Source organism: Sturnus vulgaris, chromosome 8 (genome assembly GCF_052056855.1).
Source record: "Sturnus vulgaris isolate bStuVul1 chromosome 8, bStuVul1.hap1, whole genome shotgun sequence".
NCBI classification, from domain to species: domain Eukaryota; kingdom Metazoa; phylum Chordata; class Aves; order Passeriformes; family Sturnidae; genus Sturnus; species Sturnus vulgaris.
In genome coordinates this window covers 34569393-34593190 of record NC_142250.1, presented here as the reverse complement: position 1 = coordinate 34593190, position 23798 = coordinate 34569393, and the positions used below count along the sequence as shown (strand labels likewise).

Genomic DNA, 23798 nt, shown 5'->3' with positions numbered 1-23798 from the left:
TGTGAAGAGCTACAGCTGCTGATAAATTTGAAAAGGGATTATTTAAAAGGGATGCACCTGAATCCAAAGGATCCCTGTAGGTCAAATCTGTCCTGGGTGATCTTTTTCCTGCATGGAGGAAATTTGTGAGGCAGAAGTGGCAGAGGGTTGAACTGGGGGTCACCTCAAACCCTCCTGGCTTGTCACACAGTGGCTTCTCTATTGCCTTGCCCTCTGCCAAGAAAGAGCTCGATAATTAATGCACTCTTTTTTGAATGCTGGCCTAGGGCTTCCCTGGAATTCTGTCTCCTCAGCTCTATAAACCCAACAGGTATCTGTATTTTTCTCTTAGGAGTGCATTGGTAGATCCTGGGAGATTTTATAGTCAAACCAGTGTTCTCTAAAACAGCAGCAGGGACATCCTGAGTCTTGGAAAACATTGCAGCTTTCTTTCAGCCTCCCTTAGACAGCTTTATTGTTCAGTTCAGTGCTGATGGGGCCCCAAAAGATTGGATGTGACAGAAATCCCTGTCTGCAAATCCCAAACCCGAGGAGATGGATCTTGGTGTCACCAGGTAATCACACAGACAAAACTCCCCAATAGTTCTCCCAGCACAAGGCTTTGCTTCAGCTGTCGTGTTCCTCTGATGGATTGCCACAAAAAAAGCTTTAGATTTCCGTGCCTACATGAATAAACCAGATGTTTATGGAACTCCTGGATCCTGGGAAATGCTGTTCTTGCTGCAAACAGACTGGAGCATGTGCAGCACATCCAGCTGCTTCCTGGGGTCAGCAGCCCTGCTGTGCCACAGCCGGCTGGGGAAGGGGCAGCCCTGAGGAAAACTGAGTGAGCTGGATGTGCTGGTGCTGCTCTGGAGCTGTGGGAGTGTCTGGGATTTGAAGATACTCAGTCAAAGCCCTGAGCATTTGGCTTTGCCAGTTTTTTTTTCTCAGATCCTCTGACCACAAGAACACACAGAGGGCTCCCCTTCCCCAGCATGGGGAATGTGGTTTTAAGAAGGTGCCATTTCTCAGGGGAGCCTGAATTTACAGGAGTCTTCTTATTATTATCAGAAGCTGTTTCTATTATGGAATTAGAGGAAAAAGGGGGAAGGATTTCAGCCCCTGGAGGCAGCTTTGCATGTAGTGCCAGTGAGAGAAGGATCTGATCCCCTGTGATGATTTTATTCTGCTTCTTCCTTACAGGCAAACACAATTGATAGTGCATGATGTGTGCCTTCATACATTGCATTATTTACCTCATCCATGACCCTCTGAGGTCCTTCTATCCTGCCACTGGATGCAGTCCATTAGGATTTTAATTGCATTCTGCCTTTCCATAGCACGTTACTTGTTGCCACTCAAGATGGAGAATGTGCAGGAATATTTGTGTATGTTTTCCTGTGGGAGAAGTTTGAACTTTTGTGATGGTAGGGAGTGAGAAAATCAGAATATGTTAAATGAAAGTCCCAGCTTAGAAATGTTACTGTGACAGCAACATTTTCTCATGCCAATAAATTGAGCTTGTGCTTTAAAAACATCCTGTATGTGCCATGATTTTCTTACAGAAGTCTGTCCATGGTTGTTGTGATTTTATGTGACTTTAGTACTCTGAATTTCTTCTGCTGACGTTGAGCAATGAATATGGATGTGTTGTGTTTGCCCTCCTAATCTGATCTGTGCAGTTGAAGTGAAAAAAGTTCTGTAATATTTCAGAAGCAATGACGTTATTTGGTTTGTGGTGTTGCCTCTTTTCGTCATTTAGCCTGATTTTGAGAGATGACCAAGAATAGTAAAAAAAACCCAATTATACATCCCTCCCTGTCAAAAAAATAGCAAGGAAATCTAAACCCCCCCCAAAAAGCCAAATATAATTTTATGTGCATTGAATATGTACACTGCCAACAGCACCCTCCTTCAAACCCAAAAGGAGTTTTGCTCTCAAGCTTATGTTTTTCTAGTAATTCAGGAAAAGCTTTTTTTCCTCTTTTTAGAGTTTTGCTGTTGGCCATTTTATAGAATGGTTTGGATTGGAAGGGACCTTAAATCCCATCCAGTGCCACCCCTGCCATGGCAGGGACACCTCCCACTGTCCCAGGAGCTCCAACCCCAATGTCCAACCTGGCCTTGGGCACTGCCAGGGATCCAGGGGCAGCCACAGCAAATCTGGGCACCCTGTGCCAGAGCCTCACCCCCCTCACAACCAAGAATTTATTCCCAAAATCTGATCCAAAGCTACTTTCTTTCATCACCCATGTCCTGGCACTCCATGTCCTTGTCACAAGTCCCTCTCCTTCCTCCTTGTCAGCTCCTTTATTTGACAGAATAAATGAGCCTTTCTTCAACTCAAGAATACAGAGAAGCTGAGGGAAGAAAGTTCTTTGCAAGAGTCAGGAGAAACTTATCCAGCCTGCTGAAGTCACTGTTTATTTTGTTGTGTGTCATTTATCATTTTACAGCCAAATTCTAGAGATGCCAGCACGGCACTTCTCAGCTCTCCAGTAAATCTCCTACCCCAGGAGCCCTTCCACTGAAAGGCAGACAATTGGGATTTTCAGAGTGTTGCTAACTTGTTACAGTTGTTTACCAAATACTAAAGTTGTGTGCATTACAAGTGATAGATGTACCCTTCTTTTCATTATGATAACAAAAAGTTGTCTGCTTGGCAATAGTCAAGATTTTTCCGTTTAATCTAACATGAATGGCAAAATCTATTCACTGATGGAGGCTGGTGAAAGAGTTGCAAAGCACTGGTTTAGTGTCTAAAACAGAGCTGGGTTTGTTCAGTTGTTTTGTTTTGTTTTGTTTTCAAAATCTCATTTTTTAACTTTTAGGAGCATTAGTATAGAATATCCAGAAGTGATTTTCCAAATCCTACTAAATATTTACCTCATCTTTGTTTTCAGATGTGTAAAAAACCCCTCAGTTGCCTGTTTTGTACAAGGCTTGGTGAACTGGGGCTGATGGTTTTGTTCCATCCTTGTCCCTTTTTGGTCTTCATTAGATGCCTGACTCTCTTTAGTGAGCACATAAAGGCTGGTTTGTCCCTTCAAACACAGGCACAGTGGCTTCAGTGTGTGTGTGTGTGTGTTCATAGGTAGTTTGCTATTATTAGTTGATTAAAAACAAACAAACAAACAAAAAAACACCCCAAAAACCATAACAAATCAAAGTTGTGTAGGAGCAGTACAAGGGGAAGTTCTGAGGTGTGTCTGTCCTTCCAGGCACTCCTGATTTCCAGTTTTTATACTCTGCAACTTCTCCCATACCTGCCCCAAAGGCCTTTTTTCTTCTCTCCAGTGCCAAGAGCTTTCCTAGCCCTGGTTTCACTCCCAGCCGTGGGACTGCAGCTTAGCTGAGAACCTGTGCTGAAGAAAAGCAGCCCCAGAGCCCTGCAGGTTGCACATAAATACAGAATTTAATCATCCTGGACTGACTTCATGGTACAGATGTTCCTCCAAGCCACAACTCTCCTCCAAGTCCCTGCCTACTGAAACTAGGTGTTAGGGGAAAAAAATAAATCACTGCTGCTCTTTCTGAGTAACAAACATCAGATTTGGGCATCACCTTCTCCAGCCTCCTCCACCCCTGTACACACATTTCCACAGGTAATGCCCAAGCAGTGTGAAACTCCACAGCTTTAATCCAGAATATAGGAAGCAGCATTTTACATTTCCTGTTCTTTAGATGGATCCAGGTGAAGCATAACTGAAGTATTTGACTTTTTTAGATGAAAGGGGATTTTGCTGTAAATCAGATAACATTAGAAAAATCAGCCTTTTGGGGATTGATCAAGATATTGTAGGAGGGCAGCAGTCCTGTGATCAATTGTCTCTCTGTCCCTATCTCTTGCTAATAAATACAAGAATAACTGCAGGCACCATTTATTCTTCTATTGAAAGAAATGGAAATTTTGCTGGTTGAAATTCACAGATGTTTCATCTTGGAGGATTTATTACTTTTTTCCCATCATCTCTGATAATAACAGCAGAACTAATAAATGTTCTGCTGCTGAAAAGATGATCTTTGAACACTGCATAAATCTGTTCTAGATAAGCCATTTATCCCAAACTCTGCATATAAAAGGAGAGGAGAGCAGCAAGTCTCTCACCTCCTGGAATCCCAGAATATTATCTCACCAGGATTTTGCTTCTGTGTGCTAAGCTTTCTGAATAGTCTGTTGAATCAGATTGGCATGACTTTGCCAAATGGGATTTCCACTGCTAGCAGCCTCATAAGCTTGATTATATTAAATAATGTGCAGTCATTCTAAGTCATGAAAAGTAACTTATTTGTTCTCTTTTTCAAGGAGTAACTGGGTGACCTCTTACAGAGTGTTGGTGAGCAATGACAGCCATGCATGGACTGCTGTCAGAAACGAATCTGGAGATGTGGTGAGTAGAACAAAATGTATTTTATCAGGAAGAGCAGAGGTGGGAAAGCAGGGGCTGGCCACGGGTTATTCAGTGGCAGCATCTCTCAGTGGTCCCATTGATTTTAAGAGCAAATCCCAAGGTACAGAAACAGACACAGAATTGTCCAGGGGGAATGGGGGAATTGCCATCCTCAAAGAGCAGTTCTGGCCTTGTGAGGTTATGAAACCTCCAGGTGCTCTTAGGCACCCACACTGTTGGGTTATTTTCTTTAAAAAGCCAAGCAGCTAATGGTTGCTAAAAAGTTGTTTATTGCAGAAGCACATCAGTCTCAAAGGCAAAAACAAAGCAAAGCATTGGCAAAAGCACACAGCAAAATGCAAGTGGCAAAGTGCAATGGCATAAAGCCATGGCACAGAGCTCCAGCTCTCCCTAATACAGGTTTTTTTTATAGAAACTTCCCAACTAGCTAAGATACAAACTTGGACCACTTCTTCTTAACTTATTAGAATTCTAGTTTCTTAGCACGCCAGGCTATGTATAGACTACGTACGTGGCCTGTCTTGTTCTAACTGAAAAATGTAAGGAATATTCTTAACTCTAACTCTATTATATCTAAAGCTAGGTTCTTGGAGCCTCTAAGGAAACACCAGTATGTTTTTCAACCTTCACCAGAACATGTGCTACTTCTCAGGCATTTAAGACCTTTTACTTACTAAAAGCACTTAAAACTTATTCCATTTACTTACTTACTTACTCACTCCATCTACTCACTTACTCATTCCATCTGCTCACTTACTTGTTCCCTCATTCTAAAACCTAAACTTTCTCTTCTGCCTTATATATGAGTGGTTTAACATACTTCAGTCCATCCAAAGGCTTTAACCCAATCCCTGCACTCTGATCTCTCTCTGAAAGATTCAGAGAGATTCCTGACTCACTGACTCCAGCATGGCCTGACCCACCATCAGCCTGAAAGGCGACTTTACATTTCTATTACCAAAACCACCGAGAGCCAGTTTGAAGCAGTGACGTTGCCGTTGCCCCCTGTTTGTCCTGCCCAGATTTTTGAAGGGAACAGCGAGAAGGAGATCCCGGTGCTGAACATGCTGCCCGTGCCGCTGGTGGCGCGGTACATCCGCATCAACCCCCGCTCCTGGTTCCAGGAGGGCAGCATCTGCATGAGGCTGGAGATCCTGGGCTGCCCCCTGCCAGGTAAGAGCCTTTCTTAACCAATGGTGGCTTGCCTGACATTAGTGGCAAGACTCAAAAATTTCATTTCCTGTGGATAGCTTTGCTTTCGGTGTAATATTTATCTTTAGAGAGTAGGGTTATGCAAAAAGAAACAGAAATATCTGCCCGAACCCACAGACAGTTTCAGGATAACTTTTGATATGCAACTCATAGTATCTGTAAATATCTTTATTAATAAAATAAGATTGCGTGGATGATATATCAAGATTTTCTTTGCTGTTTGGACTTAAATGCAGTGCAGTAAATCTTCCTGAGTGCACATGTACAATGCAGACAACAGGATTAGGTATTGGGACAGGCACTTGCAGATGTCTTAAGCTTCTAAGGCAAGAAATAACAATTATACAGCCCAATTTTTAATTTCAATTTTTTTTTCATTATATAGGCCATCGAACTTCCTCAAAATATTTTGAAGGCAAATCCTGTTGCTGAACTAGTGCTTAGCTTGTAGGGAGGAAGGAGGGGAGTTTGGGCTGTAAGGAATTTCTAGGATATTTCAAGTGTTATTAAATCCAGCATCATCCCTGGTAAATCAGAAGTGAGGGGATGCTGTCCTGTGCACTGTGAGGCCACTCAAAAAAAGAAATTCAAACCCATTCAATACTGTTAATTCTGGCAAAGCCATAATTCTGCCAGGTACATTGTGAGTAGTCTTGTGGTGGATTTATGTCTTCATTTATGTGTCTACATGTATATAAATATTTTAAAAAACCTCCTTTCTCAAAAGTTCTCCAAATTGCTCACTAGGTATTCCACACCTCTCATCTCGTTTGTTTTTTGTTGTTGTTTTCTTTGATCTCAAATTCTGGCACCATGGGGATTTGTTTTTGCAAAGGTCTGTGAATAGTGCTTTAAGAAATACTAGAGCCAGGAAAAAAATGCCTTTCCAGAGCCTTTCATTGCTGCTTTTAGTGTGTCTGCCTCTGTTCACAAGTTGCTGCCTCCAGTTCCTCTGGTGATGTAGGGTCTTCACATGCCAAGCAGACACAGCTTGAATTTGTCCTTCAGATGTATAAACACTCAGGGTGAAAATTTAAAAAAAAATACAAAACTGTTTGGGGCATGAAAGGGATAATTCTCTGCCAAAGAGAAGTGTGGGGCAAGCATTGTCATAAAATTTAGTCTGTAGATGTGTTATCATGAAGCGCTGAAATTTAGCAGCACACAGACACTGCTGTCAGTGGGTAAAAAATACATCCTGGACTTGATGGCAGTGACCAAAGGTGCCTGTGCATGTGAATTTCCCTGTTTTCAGGAAGATTCTGATTTCTTTTAGCTGTGGGTTTAGAACTCTGCACCTCTGTGAGTTGCTTGTTTCCCTTTGTGATGGGCAATTCCACAGCCAGTGTTTCCCCTCAGCTCTCAAAAGGAGTCTCAGAGAACAGTGATTTATCCCAAATTCCTGTGTGGAACTGCTCTCTATAAACCAAGGTGTGAGGCTGAAGGAAAAAATCCTTTCTTCAGCACCATGGCTTTTTACTGGCACACAGGAAACACACACAGAGGTCTCCAGGGAATAACAGAGATGACACCCAAACTGTTTTGTAGGGCAATTTGGAGGCAAATTCTCATGATCCCTTTCTCTCCCCTAAAACTGCATCTAAAGAAAAAATGTCAGTATTTGGAAGGGTGATTTTTATTAAGTGCAGCAGTTTTTTTACCCTGGATTCTTACTGGCTTTACACCCATCCAGGGCCAGGTTCTGCTTGGCAATGCTGGCATTTGTTACCCTTCAGCTTCACGGGCCTGTGTCAGTGGGTGAAGCTGGGAACACATCTCCACTTTCAGCACTGTCCTGCTGAGTGCTCTTCCAGCTTTTCACAGATCTTGGATTCACATGGAAACAGCATCAGTGCATCCCCCTGGTAGTCATTTATTGAGTTAATTGCCCGCAGTGGCTGATTCAGTATATTCCTGAAAGAAAATACCAGAATCATTCATTGAGAAACACAATGGGAATGGGGTGTGCTCATTCAAAATGTAATTGGAATGAAGAACTAATAGGTTTTGATAAGTGCTGACCCATCTTTTTAGCTCAGAAAGAGCTGGCATTTCTTTCTCCTTGCTCATTTTGCTCATCGCACGCGAGGCGCCCGAACAAAGCTGCTGCTCAGGTTCCAGAGGCCTTTCCACACACGTTTCCTTCCTGTAGGATGGCATTTTTTTTCTGCAGCTCCCTCTAAGTGGATTCCTCACCATTTATTGGTGTCATTTTGCTCATTCCAAGTTAAATATCTGGACGGTTTGGGGTGGGACAGCGGGTTTGACAGCGGTGATCTAACACTCTGTATTGAGTGTGGGACTGGAAATCACAGAATCACAGAATCACACAATGACTGGGATGGAAGAGACCTCCAAGACCATCGAGTCCAACCCATGCCCTAACACCTCAACTAGACAGAAATCCAGGGCTCTTCCTTTCTGACAGGTCTTTTTCCATAAAAATGGCCAATTTTCCTAAATTCACCAAAATCAGAGGTGGAGCTCTGTTAGTTCACACACCTCTAACCTTTCCAAAGCCTGGGGCATAGGGAAATACCCCAACAACTAAAGGAGGGTGGAAGGATAGAAACCCATTCTTCATAACTCTGAATTTCTTTCCATGTCTCCTAGACTTGTGATTTTAGGGTTTATGCCTTTATTAATCCCTGAATATATGAAACCATTTGCATTCAGGCTGTGCTCTGTATCAGCTTTCCATCCAGCAGGCTCACAAGGGAGGGTAATAAAGGAATAACGAGAAAGGATACAAGAAAAAGAAAAAACCTGAATAAGATTGATATTCTAGGAAAGGTTGTTAGCACTGTTGGAATGAGGTGGAAATGGTAAAAGACAGCTAGAACCCATTCCTGTGGGTAGGACTGTCCATAAAACCTGCTGCATGTGGTAGATGCACTAAAAATTGGATAAATCATGATAAAACACTACTTGGACAACAGGAATAGAGAAGTTACTGCTTATCTAAGTAGTATAATACAAGAAGATTGTAATTTTTATCAGTGAAATGCTTATATCTTATCCATAACATAAATTTTTGTTGTGTCTTAGGCTAGTCTGGACAAACAACCTTTTCTAGACTCTTACAGTAACTCTAAAAAAAAGCAAAAAGAAAAGCAATGCTGTGTTGTCCAACTATGTCAGTTCTATCTTTGGGCAACAGAAGGGATTTGCTGTTTCACTGAGAGAAAGACATTTATCCGTGGAGGAAAGATGCCAGAAAATCCTACCTATAGCAACAATCAGTGCTGGCATGTCTCAAAAAACAGGGCAAAAAGAGGACAAAAACCACAAGCATTTCATTCCCTCTCCACTTTCCAAAAAATGCTGATATTTACACAGGGGGAGACTGACACACACAAGCTTTTGCAATTGCCTCAGAGGGATGGATGTGCTTTCCTTGCCTTCTCTTTCTCAAACCTAAGGAAGGTCAAAAAGAAATTGCATGTGATCAAAAGCACCCAGTGATTGGAGAGAGAAAATTAGTTGAGTTCTTCATGCATTTATTTATATTGTAGATTATTCGAGGTAAGAGGCAATTATATTAATGGAATAAATTTGTGATGAAATTTAATTTTTAATAGTTCCTATATAGAAAACTATCACTGATATTATGATTATGCCATTACTTTGAACCCAAGGCTAAAAAATGAACTTTAACAGTTCTGTAATGGAGTACTGTGTTTTGCAGTGGCTTCAGTCTTATTTTTACTGTTCTGTCTTAGTGCCAGGCTACCTGGTCAAGTCTAGAGTTGTGTTCATTTTTTAATAAAAATGTGACTTTCTATAAGTATCTTTCATTAAAAATGGTCTTGTAAACAGCAATTCTAAATCCAGCGTTTACTTCTGAGAATAAAAGGAGAAAAGAATCAGTTTGTAGTTGAAAAATATTATTTCATTGCTGATTTCCTGTGTGATGTTAATGCTCATGAGCAATGCTCGTGAGGCTGCCATGAAATAGATCATGTGGAAAAAAACTTAGGATCACCTGATGTGGCTGCCAGCAGATTTATTTCAAGATTAACATGTGCTGTCTGTGAGATGTTCAATTTAGTGAAGACAAGTCAAATTCACTTAAATTACATGGAAATTAAAAAAACCCAGTCATTTGTGAAATAGCATGTTGAGGGTTTTAAGGCAGTCAAAAGGATTTAAACCACAATATTTTTTTTATTAAAAACTTCTCTGAATCCCTTGGATTACCTTCATTATGCCCTTCATTTGGAGCACCAATCCCGAGAAGCTGAATCCTGCTGGAAGCATCAGGGCTTCACTGGCTGAGGTGATTTAGAGCTGTAATAAGTGAAAATATTTATTTTTAAATCAACTGCTGAGCAAATTGGTCCTTTCTGGTATTTTTTATGGGCACTTTTCAGAGCCCTCATGCTGCAAAGGAGTTGGGCCTTGACCCACTTGGAGTTCTGGGGTCCCCAGCACAGGAAGGACATGGAGCTGTTGGAGAAAACCCAGAGAGGTGTCTGAGATGATCAGAGGGATGGAGCAGCTCTGCCATGAGGAAAGGCTGGGAGAATTGGGATTTTTCATCCTGGAGAGGAAAAGGCTTTGGGGTGACCTCAGTGTGACCTTCCAGTACCTGAAGGAGCTGACAAAAAAGATGGAGAGAGACTTTGGACAAGGGATGGAGGGACACAAGGACACAGGGAATGGCTTCCCACTGTCAGAGGACAGGGTTAGATGGATTTTAGGCAGGAATTGTTCCCTGGGAGGGTGGGCAGGGCTGGCACAGGGTGCCCAGAGCAGCTGTGGCTGCCCCTGTATCCCTGGCAGTGCCCAAGGCCAGGTTGGACATTGGGGTTGGAGCTCCTGGGACAGTGGGAGGTGTCCCTGCCATGGCAGGGGTGGCACTGGATGGGATTTAAGGTCCCTCCCAACCCAAACCATTCTGTGGCCCTGTGAATTTATGATTTAACAGCTTTAGTCACTTGTCCATCTTTACAAGGAATGGAAGGATGAAGGGAACAAGGTGCCTCTAGCAACAAACTTCCTTACCTTTACTGGTAAAGATAGATTACTGGTAGAAAAAAGCTAATATATCCCTCTGTATAAACGTGGGTGCCACAGTTTTTCCAAGGTTTTCTCCTTGGAAGAAAGAGATACTTTCTCCAGAATTTCTGTGAATAAATCACTATATTTCTATTGTAACTCTTCTGCGGTTTGAGTTGCTCAGTCTCTTATTCTTGGTTTCATTAAAAAAAAAAAAATTTGCCAAAGTGGACCCATCCAGCTGTGTGCAAGCCTTGTTTGCCTTTGTACATTTTAGCTTTTAATGTTCTAATCTGTATTCCTGCTGCAGCAGAAATCCAGTGATCCAAGCAGCTCTGCTACAGCAGAGCCTGGCAGACTATGAGTGTTAATTCCCTAGGGAACTGTCAAATTGAGCTCTGTTGTTGAGGAAGGGCCAGAGATACAATCATTCTCACTGCACAATTTTTTTAAGTTTCCACCAACTCTACAGCATTCACAGTCATTCCCATGATATTAGTGTTTGATGTATGGAAAAAGAGCCAGGCTTTGAAAGGAATGGGATTAAAGCATCAGGGAAAAAAATCGGTTGCTGTATATTTTGGCTCATGGGGATACAGAAAACCTTCAACATCCTGGCAGTTTTATGATGTTTATTTTTATATTTTTACAACGTGGAGATATTTTTTCAATTATGAAGATATTCAGTGGGGCATTAAACACATAGACTCTTTTGAGAAGAAGTGGGGGTTTCCTTTATGATTTCCATTTCTCATCCATCACTATATTAATGAGTAATTTCTACAAATTAACATGGGTTTTGATGAGACAAAGGGGTTTTTTTGGACATTTTTCAGTCATATTTGTAGAGCAGCCTTCATCTGGCCTTCCCATATTTCTGCAGAAGATTAGGAAATGGAAGTGGACACAAGGATGAGTCACGTTACTGTGAAGCTTCATGGGACTTTCATGTTTCATTTCACAAATAACTTAAGTAGTGCCAAAGACCCCCAACATTTTAAAATTTTAAGGGAATGTTTAGTGGTTTTAATGCCAGAAATATGAAACTTAAAAATGTTATAAAGTATTTTGCAGTGTTATGGGTATTCCATAATTTCATTAAGGATTTGTTGCTGTAGGATGGTAACTACATATTTTTCCTACTCAGAATTGTTCTTTTCCCTCCCAAAAAAAAGTCACAGCTGACAGGTGATGCTGTTTAAAACCATTTTTTTTTTCTCTAGAGACAATGTCTTTCTGTGTTGCAATAAGACAGGATGACATTTAGACTCTTTCATATTATGCTTTTCCCTCAATAATTTTAAACCAATGAAGATGATTTTGTGTGAAGGGAAACAATTTTTCATAGAAGCCTGACAACCACTGGCTTGACAAATGATTACTCAAAATTCCAGACATCCCAGATGTGGCAAGTTAAGGAATGTGTCTGATGTTTTCCAAATAGACTTGTTTGTCTCTGAAAATAAATCATAATAGATTAGGCTGGGAGCACATTTATCAGGAGCTTCAAAGCTGAGCCATAACAGTCTTGGTCTGTTTGTTGGTTTTTTTTTCCAGGTGCAGGGCCTGGAATGTGAAGGAGACAAAAGATAATTTTCTAATCACATATCTTCCTTTGATACTTCAAAAGAAACAAACTATAAACAATATCCATAAATAAGTGCATATGTAATTTTTTAAGTAGCAAACACCTCTGACTTCCACAGGAACTCTTTTGGAAGATAATTAGGAATGCTTAATAGACCCAATTATTCCTTTCCATGTTTTGCAATTGGTGCATAGACTTGGAAAACACTCATCAGGAAAACTAAAATTCCTTGCAATAGTAAATTAATCATGTGGACACATAACATTTACTGTGGCTTTTTCCTCTAATTTGCTTTTTCTTCCACTCTTTTATCTTGCATCTGACTCATCATTTCCCAATGACTTTTCCCCTCCTCTGCAGCCTAAGGCTGCCCTTCTGCTTTGCTGTTGAAGTTTAGGTTTGCTGTACAGAGGAGCTGCCTGGAAAGCTGATGCCTCCTTGCTCTGGTTTGGATCTGTATGAATTGATTTGTGCAGTGATTAGAAATATTTCAGATTAGTTGTTTCTCTGAGTTTTGCTTTTGAAAATTTGTTCTAAGTACACACGGGACAGTGGAATTCAGATTTCCACGTTCCTTACATGCACTGTGCCAAAGCTCCTCTATATTTGCAATTCCTCAGCATGTGAAAACTCTTTTATTTCTTTTCTCAGACCCAAACAATTATTACCACAGAAGAAATGAAATGACAACCACTGACAATCTGGACTTTAAGCATCACAACTACAAGGAGATGAGGCAGGTAGGCAAAGGGGCTGGTGTGTGATGGAGGGGGGATGGATGGAGGCTTTTCAGCACTCTGGAATCTGAATTCCACCTCTTCCAAATATTATTAATCTCTGTCTGCAATATGTTTAAAAATATTTCCTGTTTTAATCTATTAAAAGAAGCAGTCCAAGAAAGTCCCAAAGTATTAATTTGTAGATAAACTAACCTGAAAGAGGTGACACTATGTGACAGAGGAAGTGTTGTCATACAATGTGCCACTTTTTTCCTTCCATATGTATATGAATGGTGAATGACACAGTGGTTTCTCTTTCTAGTTTTGACTCTGATTTAGCCATCAGTTTTCTCATATATTTCAGTGGGTTTGGATAATCAGAATAAACTCTAGAGTCCAATTCCCTTTTCACAGTTGGGAAAATCAGCAAAAATTCACCAGAAACACCAGAAAAAAACCAAACCCAAACTCTGTTAGTATAATTTAAAATCTATCAGCCTTGTTAATCTTGTTCCTTTAACTTCAAACAGCCAACCTTGTTCTTGGCTTTGTTATTGTTTTTAATCTTGCTTCATATCACCACAGACACAAGTGTGGGCTGTCCTGAAGAAATATTTCTGCTCACTTTCTCTTCAAATATAAAGATAATATGTTTGGACTTGATGTGTGTGAATCACTTGCTGTGTGCTGGATTTTCAGTGTATTTATACTGCATGAATCACCACTGGGTTTTATTGAGCAATTGTGTACTGAGTCACACGTTTATTTTGGTAGAGATTTCATGGCCTATATTTCTTAGCACAAAGATTAGACGAGTAGGAACTCAATTGGCATAATTACTGTCAAGAACAATAAAATAAAATGTATTTGTGTTGTCATTGCAGAAAGACAGGTTGGTCAGGTTAGAAATATCTTAGGGAAAAAAACACAGCTTTAAACCAGAATGTTTTTGCACTCTTCATACAAGTGGAAAATCTGTGGCTGTGAGGATTGAACTGTGTGCTCTCCCAATTTCTGTTCTCCTCTGTGTCAAAATAGTTGATTTTTTTAGACCTCGTTGGATTTTAATTGCTGGTGGGCAGAATATTGTGGGTTACATTGTAACAACTCTTATAGTCCCAAAACTTCAGTGCAAAATGGAATAACTGCCAGAGTCAGTTTCTTATTAAAAACAAACAAACAACATTCAAAACATCCCCAACCCCCAAAATATACATTACTGTTACTTTTCATAGCTGCTTCACCACCAGCCAACTTAGAAAAACGCTGATATCTGAAGTGATTTATTATCAACACTAAGGAGGAGGAGATGCTGTTCCCTGGGCCATGTTTTGGAAGCATTACATTACATTGCAATAAGTCAATATTTGTGAGAGGGAGGCTTTTTCTCAATGTCAGGTTATTTTAATAGAACTCTCTGGTTAGGAAGATGAAATTTACAGTTTTCTCCATGCAAAAGAGCATTCAACATTCTTCTTCCAGGCAATGGGAATGCTTGCTGTATCTTGTGTGCAGGATTGTTTCACAGCCCAAAATATTTGTTATGTGTTCATTTCTATGCATATATTTGTATATATTCATGTGATACAGGAAGATCTTCCATGTTTGATGTGGATATTTGAATACAACCTTGTCTTTGAGACAACAAACCCAGATCATAGGTGAAATATTGTGCCATTTGTAGGAATTGGGAATGAGAAGATCAAATATGAAATATGTTCATTTTCAGCATTGTGTTTCCATTAACTCCATTGCATTACATGTTACCAAAAGAGTCACAAGTGAATGTTACTACAAAGGCTTTAATGCAGGAAAAGTTCTTTGAGTCAGAAAATAATCACATGTTTGCAATTAAAGAGATGATGGGGGAGTTTACTGAGGCCAACACAAATATTTCCACTGACTGTAATATACTTTGAACTTGGTTCTGGGCATTTTCCTCCCTATTAATGAGCATTTCCATACTTTCAACCACTTTTCTAAATTGATGTTCTTGGTATCCTGTGAGCACTGGAGTGCCAGGCACGTCAGCAAAGCTTCTGCACGTGGAGGTTTCAGAGTCACAAGTTTCTCTGCTGGGATTCAGAGACAACAGGCTCCCATTCCTATTTCTCAGCTGCATGGATGCAGGGAAACATCAGCCAGCTCAGTTTCCTTCAATTTGAAGAAGGTGTGAGGAGAGAAATTAGTAAACACAGGTGTGAGTCAGTAACATTATTTATACAGTACGGTTTTAGCCTTTAGCTAAAATAGAACTGCTTTTAGTGCAATATCTTTACTTGCTGGAAGAGTGAAAAAATTAATATTTCTGTTGGTGAAAATGTGGCAGCCTGCAAAATAAATGCATTTCTGTGCAGACACCCTGGGTCAGCTCAAGTCCCTTACCTATAGCACCTCACAGAGTGTGGTTGTTTTAATTACTCCCCATTATTTTAATTACTCTCCATGGCATAATGCTTTAAAAATGAGATAGCAGAGCTATAAATTCAAGAACTAAACATAAAGCTTTTACAACTAAGAAGTAATCAGAGAAGCAAATTAAGAGTTTTTGCTGCATCCAATTTAGAATGAACCAATTCCTAGTGGATCTATTTTGATGCTGCATTGTTTAAATATGTTCTTTTTTTCTCTCTTTTTTTTTTTTTTTGTTGGCAGTTGATGAAAACTGTGAACAAAATGTGCCCAAATATCACAAGAATTTACAATATTGGAAAAAGCAACCAAGGACTGAAGCTGTATGCTGTCGAGATTTCTGACAACCCAGGAGAGCACGAAGTTGGTTAGGATTTTAATCTTAACTAAATCTGTTTAAGGGGTGTTGGGATTTGGTTTTTTTCCCCCTCCTCTTTCTCTGTATCTGCACTAATTATCACTGATGGAATTTTATTCATGGCAGCAAGGATTTCAAATGTATGTGGGAGGAACCTCAGTGCTGTATTTCTAAATTGGGAAGAGGAGGGTGAGCACAAATAGAAGACATTTTGAATGTGGGATCGAATTCTTTAATGATAATTTTTCACAGTAATAAAATAAAAGTGAATTTTAATACAGGAGGATGGATTTTAGTCGTGGGATTGATGTAGCTATGGATAGAAATTTACTTTTTTTATGTGGGGTGAATGTATTGCAAGCAGGGACAGGTCGAATCTCCAAATAATTTTTCAGTCACGAGGGATGAGGTTCAATTTCCTACCATGATATAATTCTTCAGCATATAAAGTCATTCAGTCTTTGGTCCTTCTCACTGTGATAGTGCCTGGGACAGCTGTTGGAATAAAGGAATTTTGTGCTTTGCTATATCCATGAATACCCTGATAACGTGTTTAGATTGGTTGTTAGGAAAACTCACTTCTAGAAAAGTATTTTTCATGTGACTTTTAGACCTTCTAAACTGTTAAAAACTACCTCTAACATGATGAAGTTGTGAGTATAATTAAAGATATATTTAATCAAAAATGGGTTTTGGAGGTTTTACACTGTGGCTTTAGATATCACTAATACCTAAGCCTGTTCTAAAATAGCAACAGAAAGAAATTTATTTCTCCAAAGCGACATTTTCACCTCTCATCCGTGCAGCTGAGACATTTCTCCAGCACTCCTTCAGTGAAATGCTGCTGATGGACACTGATGCCATTTGATAGAGATTTGATTTGCTGCTCTGACTACAGCTCTGCTCTGTGGTTTGGTTTTTTTTTTCCACAGGGGAGCCAGAATTCCACTACATTGCAGGAGCTCATGGGAATGAAGTGCTTGGGAGAGAGCTCATCCTTCTGCTAATGCAGTTCATGTGCCAGGAATACCTGGCTGGGAACCCACGCATTGTGCACCTGATCCAGGACACGAGAATCCACCTGCTGCCCTCCGTGAACCCTGATGGATATGACAAGGCGTATAAAGCGGTAATTCGGATTATAAACACATCCAGGGGGGCTTTTCTTTCCAGCAGATGAATCAAAAATGCCCCTCCTGTCATTGTTTTGTTCAAAGATCACGTTTTACACGCGAGTAAAATTTAAAAATGAAAGGATGGGCACATCAAAGTAAACACAAACCATCTTGGGGAAAAAGCTGAAAGAAACAGTATTTGGTGTGAGGTTGGTTAACAGCAAAATGTAAAGGAAAGGAGGGTCACAAAGGCTGCCAGAACAAACCACCCTGAGGTGTACAGAGCCATGGGAACACCATTATGGAAAATGGAAAATTCATGCAGTCTGCTTCTCACGAGAAACCAAGCTCAGCACGTGAAAATTTGCATTCCTTCTCAGCTGAAATTTAATAGTGTGCCTTTAAGGAGAGCACAACGTGTTGGGCATCGTAATAATTCAGTCTGGATAAAGACAGACACCAGGAAAAACTGTAGGGGCTGGTTGAATGCACTGGAAAATCTTCCAGAGCAGTCTGCAGAAGACTGGAACAGGAAAGTCAGAATCATAGTCATGGGAGGGAATGTGTGCTGTCTCCATTGAGAGATATATTTTAGCTAACCTCAAGTAAATTTTCATGGGTTTTCCTTCACCTCATTCAAGATTTCATACAAATTTTTTTAAAAAGCCAGTTGTTTAATTCAGATAATTAAATAATTAATCTTCCATTTCTCTGTATAGAATTATTCTGGCACATTCCCAAACATTCTGCAGGGGCTCATAGGTTGTCGTATTCTGAATGAACATTGATTTTTATTTTCTTTATTTTTCTTTTTTTTTTTTTTTATTTATAATCTAAGGGCTCAGAACTGGGGGGCTGGTCTTTAGGACGATGGACTCAGGATGGCATTGACATCAACAATAACTTCCCTGACTTAAACTCTCTGCTCTGGGAGTCAGAAGATCAGAAGAAGAGCAAAAGAAAAGTTCCAAACCATCACATCCCGATCCCTGACTGGTACCTGTCTGAAAATGCCACTGTGAGTAAGGCCAGGAGAGGGGACACAAAGGCTGGGATGTGCTGACAGAGAGAGATTTGCATTTCTCAAGAAATTAATAACCTGGGGGTGAAGTTCCACACCTGATATAAGTCAATAATTCCCTTTATGTCAGTGGAAATAAAAATGCACCCCAAAAGGACCATCCCCACCCCAGCTTTTAGAGGCAGGACTTGAGGAAGAAACTGTTTCCTGGAGGATTTTCTTTTCCCTCAAGAACCTGGGGGACTCAATTCCCAACTTTTAGGCAGCAAGGTAGACAAGGACAAGAGCAGCATGAGCTTGGCCATGTGGATCAGGCTGCTCCTGAGTTTTGTGGCATAGATGAGCTCTTTGAAAACTCACTCACAGATTTGCCCTGAGATTTTCTTATTTGCTCTTACTTGAAATATATTCTTATCTCGTAAAACACAGCAACAGATCAGGCATATGCAAACCCAGTGCTGTGGCTTATGTAAAGTCGTTTATTGGCTCGTAATACCAGAAATTTAACTTCTTTTGGCCTGACCTTTTAAATATAACGACAGCTATTAATAGCACCTTCACTGTGGCTGTTTTTAGTGCTTTAGAATCACACAATCATGGAATAGTTACAGTTTAAAGGCTCCTCTGGAGATCAGTCCAGTCCCCTGCCAAGGCAGGGTCACCTGGAGCAGGTGGCACAGGAACCCATCCAGGTGGGTTTGGAATGTTTCCAGGCAGGGAGACTCCCTGACCTCCCTGTGCAGCTGTTCCAGTGCTCTGCCACCCTCATGGAAAAGTTCATCCTCATGTTGAGGTGAAACTTCCTGTGTTTTAATTTATGGCCATTATTTCTATGTTTAATCCCTTATTTTGGAAACAAAAAGAGGGGGAGCAATGTCTCCATCTGACATCTCTATCAGTTCCTGCTCTTGGCCTCACTCAACATAGATGTTCCTGTTCCATAAATTACTGATGTGAAGGTTTTGTTAGTTCATAAGGGATGTGTGTGACCTCCCAAGGATGGCTGACAACCATGATTTAAAGGTCTCCTGTTGCTGACAACCATGATTTAAAGGTCTCCTGTTGCTGTAGGGGCAGGCACGACACACAAATAGACACACTGCATTTCAGAAGGCTGATATCCCATTTATTACAACAACCAGCTGTCTTTTATACACTCTACAAAGTTCACACTTTCTTCATTGGTCACAATTAGTCAACAGAATGGTGATTGGTGTAAAACCATCTATGCCTCTGTTTTCACAAAACTTTTCTAAAAATACTTTTCCCAGCTCAGGTTTTCTTTCCGTTTATCTCCTTCTCCTTCTTCTCTTCTTGGTCTCCAGGCCAACAGCCTCGATAGAACACTTTTCAGAAACAACCCTTATTCATTAACCCTCTCTGGCCCACACACCAGCTGTGGGTCCTACTATATTCTCCTTGCCCACATCCCTTCTGCTGATGGTTCTCAGGAACTCCTGATCCTGCTCTCCCTTTGAAACAGCATCATCAGATTTCCAGGCTGACTCAGAGCTGCTGTTAATTCTCCTCCCAGGTGGCTGTGGAAACACGAGCCATCATCGCCTGGATGGAAAAAATCCCTTTTGTGCTGGGTGGCAACCTGCAGGGGGGAGAGCTGGTGGTGGCCTATCCCTATGACATGGTGAGATCCATGTGGAAAACCCAGGATTACACTCCCACCCCTGACGACCACGTGTTCCGCTGGCTGGCATATTCCTACGCCTCCACGCACCGCCTGATGACGGATGCCAGGAGGAGAGCCTGCCACACCGAGGACTTCCAGAAGGAGGATGGCACTGTGAACGGAGCCTCGTGGCACACCGTGGCTGGAAGTAAGTGGTGGAAGCTCCAATTAGTGTTTCCTTGCTAATTAGGATGGAGCCATCGCTGCCTGGTGTACGTTGCAGCGGCGGCGGTGGTGGAATGTGTGTTCTAGGAGGAATATTTCCAGGTGTCATTGCTGTCATTAATACCTGGTGACTGCTGCTTGTACAGCCAAGTTTTCCAAAAGTGCACATGCACAACAGTAGCTTTAAGAACTCTGTGTTTCTTCCTTGTCAGGAATAAATCAATCCCATCCAAACCCCCACACAAGGTGACAAGAACAAAACTGCTGCCAAGCACCACAACCTGTGTCAGAGCTGAAGCAGTGGCTTCAGGGAGAGATTCCAGTGGCTCTCAGATAAGGAAATCCTGATTTCAGCCTCCTGCTGACTGAGCTCAGCCTCAGATCAGCTCCCACTCACATTCACTCTCAGTTGTAATGAAATGCCATAAAAAGCTACTGTTTGCCTGCTGCTGTCCTATTTCTAAAACACCTGGATGTCCTTACACTTAAATTTTGCATGGGCTCCACAGGCATTCCTGCTGCCAGGATGAATCACAGCTTGGATCAATCTCCACACACCTAAGCCTGTCACCCCGTTAAGGAGCACAAAGGGGAAGCCATGGCCTGTGGTGTGGCCAAAACCTTGATTTCCAGGAAAGCCCAATTAGAAGCCCATTTTTAACAGCATTAGGCACATTTGCCTCTCTACGTGTGCACTGGAGCAGGTTGGATTCAGACACTGCTGATTCATCACAGTTCTGCTCAAAATCCTCGTGTTTTTCTAAGTGCATCAGTCAAACAACATATTCCCTGAAATTAGGAAATGAGACAGGCAGCTGCCACCAGTGGGCTGACAAAAGGAGCAGCACTAATGGCAAACAGATGCAGGCCAGTGTCTCTGAAACCCAGGTTTGGCTGAATCTGGCTCGTGTTTGGAACTTGCAGCTACTTCCACTGCATAAACATTTTGGGATTTTGGACATGGCTTTTATGGTTTTTATGATGGCCCATGTGGAGTTAGTGCTGGCCAGGCTTTAAAGGCTACAGTTGAGAATTAGCTTTTCAAATACTTTTTCAGGAGGTTAAAAAGTGTTGGGTGAATTTGGGGGGAAACCTTGAAATCTTAAGTTTGACAGTACATTCCCATGCATTTCTGCAAATTCTAAAGCATTCTCTGAGAGCTAACTTGACCACTTAATTACCTAATTTATGAATTTAATTATCCTAAGTGCTACAAGAAACATCATTATAAATTGATCCAGAAAAGATGGCATTGGCCTTGTCACTAAGAGCTGCCACACTGAGTTCCATTAAATAAAGATGGACAATACAGATGCTGAATATTACCCTGATTTCTCAGGTCCAATTACATTTTGGATTTGCTTCATCTGATTTGTTTTATTTATTGATGATGTTTTAATTATGATTTATGTCCTGCTCTGTTACATTATGGTAAGACCTCCAACAAAGTGCTTGCAGAAGCTTTCCCACCCATCCTTTTGTGTGGGTGCCCTCTCCTCATTGTGCCACACCTTCAAACTGCCCTCTCTCCTCACCCACCTGCTTCCTTGCAGTGGTTCTGCACAGAAACTTCTCACTGCTCATGCCATGGGAAAATTTAGATGGGATTTTTAAAATTTCATTTCAGTCCCTAGAGAAGCACATGCACCACAGATAGCCAACACCTCCTCATGCCTTTAAAACCCAGCTCTGCTGTCTCCTGCACATTATTTTGACTGCAGTGAATGCAAGTTCTTCAGCAATTCTACATACAGAGTTTTTGCACTGGGTGAACTGCACAGAGGCAAAAAAGAGACCGATTTAATTTTATTTCCTGTGTTTTTGAGGCTGGATTTGCATGTGCAGGCACTAGGGAAGAGTCACTCTTGGCAACACAAAGCCATTTTCTTAAATACACGTATTAAAACTGAGCAATTACTGTGTATGGCAAAACATTTCACAGCAGATTAAGCAGGATGTTATACAATATGTGAGGGGAAAATAATTGTGGCTGTTCCTCAAGTGGAGGGGAAGCACATTTATGTGGAGTAGCATATGCCACTGGCTGATGTTTAGGTTTTCCCCATCAACAAAAGTGAAAAGTTTAACATCTGTATTATATAATCCTCCTGCTCTGCTTCCAGAAGGCACTGAGGGCTCATTAAATACTTGACTACTGCTCTGTGGTAATTGGACAGGAACAGGGATTTTGGTTTAACTCTTCTTGGTCAGAAGCACTCGGTGAACACAACTCCCGCTAATCTTTCCCATTTTAAACATAACAATTCATGATCATTAAAACTTTTAAAATAGATTTTCTCATTAGAAATGCGGGTGGAACAAGAGATGAAGCTCACACAATTTCTTCCTCTAGTGTTCATGTTCTGTTACCTGTATGAGGGTGGAGAACTAGTAAGCAGGAAAAATAATGGTGAGGACCAGGAGAGAAACCTGGAGAATGGAAATGTTTGAGCCCTGTATTTTCAGACAGTCCTCCTCAGTGCTCCAGAGCTTTGCAAACAGTTACAGTGGTCTCTGTAATGCAGAATTAAACTGTAACTCCTCATAGATTGGAGGCACTGAGGTTCCTGGGGCTTGATTAGGACATATTTCTGATGGAAATTGATGGAAATCCCTATTGCAGAGCCACAGTGCAGATCCCAGTCTTCTGCAACACCGTGGTAGGGAAAAAAAGACAATCTTTCATTTCTTACAAACCACAGACACCATATGTAACATAAAATAATTATTACTACCTTGATTTTTTTCTGGCTTTTCTTTCTGTTAGATTACTCAGGGAGGAGAGCAGACTGAGGAACTATTTCACCAGCTGCTCTGATAAATCACTTTTATATAACAAGCCCTGTGAGCACATTGCTGTGTGTCCTGGCATTCTGGGTTCTATCAGCTGAGTTAACAGCTGCCACCCAGCAGAGACAATTCCATTTCTACCCAGGGCACTCCTAAGGCAGAGCTGCTCCATGGCAATGTCCAGGATTAAGGATGCTTCATGCCTTCTTAAAAGCAAAGGGTTTTTGTTGTAGAGAGAGACTTTTCTCCTGGTTGTGTCCCCTTCTTCTCCATCAATAGAATCCCAGAATGGTTTGGGTTGGAAGGGACCTTAAAGCCTTTCCAGCCCCTGCTTGGAGCAACTTTTCACTATCCCAGGTTGCTCCAAGCCCTGGCCTTGAGCACTCTGGTGCTTTGTTACAGAACATTTGGCATCTCTGAAAACATTTTGCCCTTCCAATTCTTGCAGGCTAATCCAGCTGGATGAATACCCAACTTGTGTTTGTAGAAGTCACGTTAATTTGCATAAAAACTCAAGACCTGACCAATAGATTAAAAAGGATATGAAGTTGTTCCCTTTTTCCCCAATACTGACAGGCATCAATGACTTCAGCTACCTGCACACCAACTGCTTTGAGCTCTCCATCTATGTTGGCTGTGACAAATATCCCCACGAGAGCGAGCTGCCAGAGGAGTGGGAGAACAACCGCGAGTCCCTGATTGTTTTCATGGAACAGGTACTCCCCACGAGTGACTTCACATCCACAGATTAAGGTTCCTCCTGTTCTCCTTGCATGAATAATTATGTGGTTATTGGTATTTTTGATAGGCACATCACTTCAGCCAGGCTGGTTTGACTTCAGGGAATAAAATAATGAAGCTTCTGAAAATTTGATGCCTGCTAGAAAGGGCTGCTAGAAAAAAGACCCCAATATTGTGTCTGTTGCTTCAGCTGTTCTTTTTATCTATGAATCTTATTTATTTTGAATTTGATGCCTCAGGAATCCTAAGAAAATTCACAAACTGATTCACAAGTTAATGCCCAAAGGGCTGCTACAGGGTTAATAATGATATTCCACAATGTTGTGAGCCATAAAGTAGGAATATAAAAATATAATTCACTTATGGAATTAATGATTGATTGTAAGTTCCTAGGAATACTACTGTTCATTGCTGTGCAATATTTACTTGCTTTTTAAATTCTCCTCACAGGTCCATCGTGGCATCAAAGGTATTGTGAAAGATGTGCATGGGAAGGGAATCCCAAATGCTGTTATTTCAGTGGAAGGTGTAAACCATGACATTCGCACAGGTAAAAATAAAAAACAAACAAAAAAAACAAACAAACCGACAATAAAAC

The 23798-nt window shown here is 41.1% G+C and overlaps 1 protein-coding gene across 1 annotated transcript in view; it reads left to right on the top strand.

Annotated features, from left to right (window-relative positions):
• Positions 1-23798, top strand: part of CPXM2 (carboxypeptidase X, M14 family member 2) — a 68236-nt gene that overhangs the window by 36752 nt on the left and 7686 nt on the right. Inside the window, exons 4-12 of the mRNA XM_014879628.2 lie at positions 4289-4373; positions 5417-5567; positions 12847-12935; positions 15570-15693; positions 16617-16813; positions 17638-17817; positions 19355-19652; positions 23036-23175; positions 23651-23750. Coding sequence (XP_014735114.2) covers positions 4289-4373; positions 5417-5567; positions 12847-12935; positions 15570-15693; positions 16617-16813; positions 17638-17817; positions 19355-19652; positions 23036-23175; positions 23651-23750 — 1364 coding nt within the window. The remainder of the gene's footprint in view (positions 1-4288; positions 4374-5416; positions 5568-12846; positions 12936-15569; positions 15694-16616; positions 16814-17637; positions 17818-19354; positions 19653-23035; positions 23176-23650; positions 23751-23798) is intronic.